The sequence below is a fragment of the Nelumbo lutea genome, chromosome 4 (assembly GCF_056320005.1).
Source record: "Nelumbo lutea isolate HS-2025 chromosome 4, American lotus-T2T, whole genome shotgun sequence".
In the NCBI taxonomy this organism is placed as follows: Eukaryota; Viridiplantae; Streptophyta; class Magnoliopsida; order Proteales; family Nelumbonaceae; genus Nelumbo; species Nelumbo lutea.
This window is the reverse complement of record NC_142687.1, coordinates 98909579-98913491: the sequence shown is the minus strand read 5'-3', so window position 1 is coordinate 98913491 and position 3913 is coordinate 98909579. Positions and strand designations below refer to the sequence as shown.

Here is a 3913-nt window from a genome sequence, read left to right as displayed (position 1 = left end):
ACCACTGAATCTTCTTGATAACTTGCCTAAATTGCCACATTGCCTGGTTGTTATTGTGAATGAAGCCAACCGATAGTCCCCTTCCATTATCAACTTTCTAATGTCCATTAATTGTCTTAGATTCACTATTGTAATACAGCCATCAGTTCTGTTCTTAAAGAGTTCCTATCTCTAATAGACCCCGAGAAAAGCACCTTCACTCCGCCATAACCATCCCTAAACACCATTCCCACTCCTGAAGAACCTAGATTACCAATGCTAACCCCTCTTTTTGTATGCTATGTTGTTTCATATTTAATATGGTCAGATGTCAAAAAAAAAAAAAAGAAATAAGAACTATGTATAACTCAATTGGATAGCGTTACATCTGGTTCTTACATCTCTTGCGGTTGTGGCCAGCCTCCTTGCATAGACTGCAATGAAGTGGCCTCTTCTCTTTGTTTTGAGGCTCCATATTTTTTTCTTTGTTTTGAGGCTCCATATGTTTCTTCGGACGACCACGCAAACGGTGAAGACATGGAGGGGGAGAAGGAGGACGAAGAAGACCAAGTCCAGAACTTGAAGCATCATCATCGATCCCATACATGGAGGTACCATCGGGTATTTCATTTGTCCATACTCCATGCATGCACTCTGAGTAAATGGCCTGTTGTGTCTCTTTTAGGTAGCATTTTTCCACATATGAATAAATGTCAGCTTGAATACTTTTAAGTGCTGCACATGCATGTATACATGGGAGACCAGCCATATCCCACTCCCTACAAGAGCAAGTCCTTTGGTGCAGGTCCACACAATAATTGATAGGAATCCCAAACACTTCAAATCTAAAGGCTGATGAACAACGGAAATGTAATCCTTCACTTTTGCTAATATTCTTTTTCAACAGTTCTTCAATTGTACCACCCACAGGAAATTTCCAGGCAGCACAATTAGTTTGCCTTTCAACCATGATATCTGTTATATTTTTATGGATTAGGTTAATCAATTCTATTATTGACAACTCTTGTGCTTCTGGAATCCATGCACCATAAGAACCAGCAATATTCACACTGAACTGGTCATAACGCTTGCCAGGGAATAGTGAATTAGCCCAGTGAATAGGTTCATTTTTCAGAACCCAGTCATAGGCGTTCTCTGAAATAGACCTCATTTTCCCCAAAGCATCGTCAAAATCTACCCTAGTCTTTGCATATGCAATTTTATCCAATAACATCTTTAGCACATCCTGCACTGAAGGGGACAAATGTAAGCATTTTAACATCATCTTGAAACCTTCTGTCAAGTGACGGCAACAATGTGCATGAAGCACTGACCCATATATCTCCTCAACTGCCTTAACAATGTCTTCCTTCCTGTCAGACACAAAAATGATATCTCTATTGTCATCGAGAGCCACCTTTACATTTCTAAAAAACCATCTCCAATTTTCCAAGGATCCTGACTCAACCACAGCAAAAGCCACAGGAAACATCCTATTGTCAGCATCCACAGCTGTCACAGAAAGTAATGTATGGAGATATTTTCCATTCAAGGATTTCTCCTCCACAAAAAGAATAGGACGGCAACCAACACGGAACCCATGAATAGAAGCATAGTAAGCAATAAATAGCTGATGGAATGTTGAGTCACTTTTTGATGTGTACACAGCAACAGTGCCAGGGTTAGACTCAATCAGTCTTTGGCAAATCCAAGGTACAAGCTTGAAGGAGTTCTTCAGTGATAAATTTACAGCCTCCTTTACAGTTTCCTTGCCCCGCCAGGCCCGTTTATAAGCTATGTCAACATTGTAGTCACGCTTTATTTCCTTAACTATTTCCCGTGGTGTATAAGCAGGGTTATTTCGAAATTTTTCCTTTATAATATTAGAAACCCATATCTTTGATATTCGGTACTTCACAGTGTCCTCATAATTAGTTGGGTGGGTATGTTTATCTTCATATTTGCGTACACAAAATATGTTGGAGTTTCCTACTGCACTAGCATAGATTTTCCATTGGCAGCCATCAGCATCACACTGCGCAATTATGCTTTCACGGCCATTCTTGATATACTTATACCCAAAACGGCAAGCTATTGAGAAATTGGCAAGTGCATTTCGGAACTCATTGCCACTGTCAAACATCTGTCCTACCCCTTTTATGGCATTCTCCCATAATGCAGACAGCAATGGAGCTTTGTCATTGGACCTGTTTGTTACATCCTCAAGGTTAGAATCTTCAACTACAGATCGTACCAAAACATCTCCAGAGCACCTGGATCATAGTAATTTGAGTTACTTATCAATGATAATAAGAACATTCTCTGCCATAAAAGAAAAATGTCATCACTATGCAAATTACCTTGTAGTTTGCTGGGGTTCTACACACCTCTCTTCTTTAACTACATACACATCCGCAGATCCTTGGTTAAAACCTAGCAAATTTGCAAAATCAGACTGATCCGACAAAGCAAGAAGGCGGCTCTTGTCAAATGGAGTGGAATATTTCAAGGTTACTGTGTTTGGATGAATTTCAAATTTGCTGCACAGATCGCGTATAAAATCACTGTATTTGGTATTGCTGTCAACTCTCACTCCTTTTGTAATGCCGCCTTTGTAAGAAACAGATCCATCTGGATATGTTACTAACTCACCACCACTCATGCAATAGCATAAGATTACCTTCTCCGAGTTAGACACCATTCCTAAATATTAGTTCTACACAAATCAGAGTCAAAACTGATTCTATTTTGTAGAACAGTTGAGAAATGTTTTCATGGTCCAAAAAGCAGTGCAATCCAGTACTACGGTAAATGTAACACTTGATATGGTAAGCAATGTCCTAAAACATCAAATAACAGACAATAGTTACCAAATCATACATCTTTCTATGTAATAAATCACCCGAACCACTAGGACACTGAAGAAAAGAAAACATTAACCAAATCCACCAGATATTGTATGTCAAAACCCTATAAAGTTGAATAACAGAGAATCATAATACACCCCACCAAGTTATTTTATATAACAGAACAACCAAAACCCTATTAAATTGAATAAAATAGAATCGTAACACAACCCCGCCTGATTATTGCCTGCAACAAAGCAATCGAAACAAAAAAAAAAAAAAAAAAAAAAAAAACGTTGAAGGTAGAGCACATTAACCCAAGCAATTTGCTTGTTGTACGTAAGAAAAGCAACAAAAGCCCTAGAGCACTGAATAACAGAATCTTAGTCCAACCCAGCCAGCCAAACAGACAGAAGAAAATTTAACTCGGCATGTTCAGGAACCCACATTCAGCGATGGACCAACCTGGAACTCGAAGGGGCTCTTCTATGGCCGATTTGGAACAGAGAATGAGAGGACTCCCAGTGTTCTTCAACGTAAAAGAAGGATTCTTCCGTGGCCACCGATGGTTCTGCAGTTGATCGAAATGCAAGTGAACGCCTGAAAATTTTGACTCTGGATCTCCTGCCCGCATAAACTCTACCCATCCCTACCCACAAAAACACTACTTCCGTGGATTTGAAATATCTGTCCGTGCATAATAACATGAGTGGATGAGATGTAATGTTACATGGGTAGCGAATAGACAACCTTTGGATTATTTATTTTAAGTGCTTATTCCTATTCTTTAGTACGAATTTATCCCTATCTTATCCCTACATTCCAATATTATCCCTACAAATAGAAAAGAAAATCCCCTCTTATTGTTACCGAGAAAATGGCCAAAACGACTAGTGGGTGTACCATTTTAATTTTTTTTTTGTTTTTCTTACATCTACTCTCTCTCCCTCTCTACATTTTCTGTTTTTAATGTCTGAAACCAAATTTGGGAATTTTTATGCAGATTTTGTTTTGAATGGCAAATCGATAGGAAACTCATCAATAATGAGATGTATGTATTCTTAATAGAATTACTTGGGTCATTTTTA

General features: G+C 38.6%; 1 protein-coding gene across 6 annotated transcripts; it reads right to left on the bottom strand.

The window, feature by feature from the left end:
* Positions 1 to 316: 316 nt before the first annotated feature.
* On the bottom strand, positions 317 to 3500 carry LOC148862142 (uncharacterized). 6 transcript variants are annotated; one of them, XM_088982256.1, is made up of 3 exons: positions 3291 to 3500; positions 2340 to 2682; positions 317 to 2186 (listed from the first exon to the last, which is right to left on the bottom strand). In XM_088982256.1, the coding sequence occupies exons 1-3, from the start codon at positions 3457 to 3459 to the stop codon at positions 362 to 364; spliced, it is 2337 nt and encodes a 778-aa protein (XP_088838382.1). In that variant the 5' UTR covers positions 3460 to 3500; the 3' UTR covers positions 317 to 361. The 6 variants fall into 6 exon arrangements, with proteins under 6 accessions (XP_088838382.1, XP_088838381.1, XP_088838387.1 ...); XM_088982255.1 differs by having other exon boundaries at positions 317 to 2252; positions 3291 to 3498; XM_088982261.1 differs by having other exon boundaries at positions 2340 to 2412; positions 3291 to 3498.
* Between the last annotated feature and the right edge of the window lie 413 nt (positions 3501 to 3913).

What these genes read in the sequence shown, in the direction of transcription:
- LOC148862142 (XM_088982255.1), bottom strand. Translation starts at nt 3,459, where the DNA reads ATGCGGGCAGGAGATCCAGAGTCAAAATTTTCAGGCGTTCACTTGCAT. An exon ending in AGAGCCCCTTCGAGTTCCAG is followed by an intron (nt 2,683 to 3,290) that starts GTTGGTCCATCG and finishes ACTAATATTTAG; the next exon opens with GAATGGTGTCTAACTCGGAG. An exon ending in GAACCCCAGCAAACTACAAG is followed by an intron (nt 2,253 to 2,339) that starts GTAATTTGCATA and finishes ACTATGATCCAG; the next exon opens with GTGCTCTGGAGATGTTTTGG.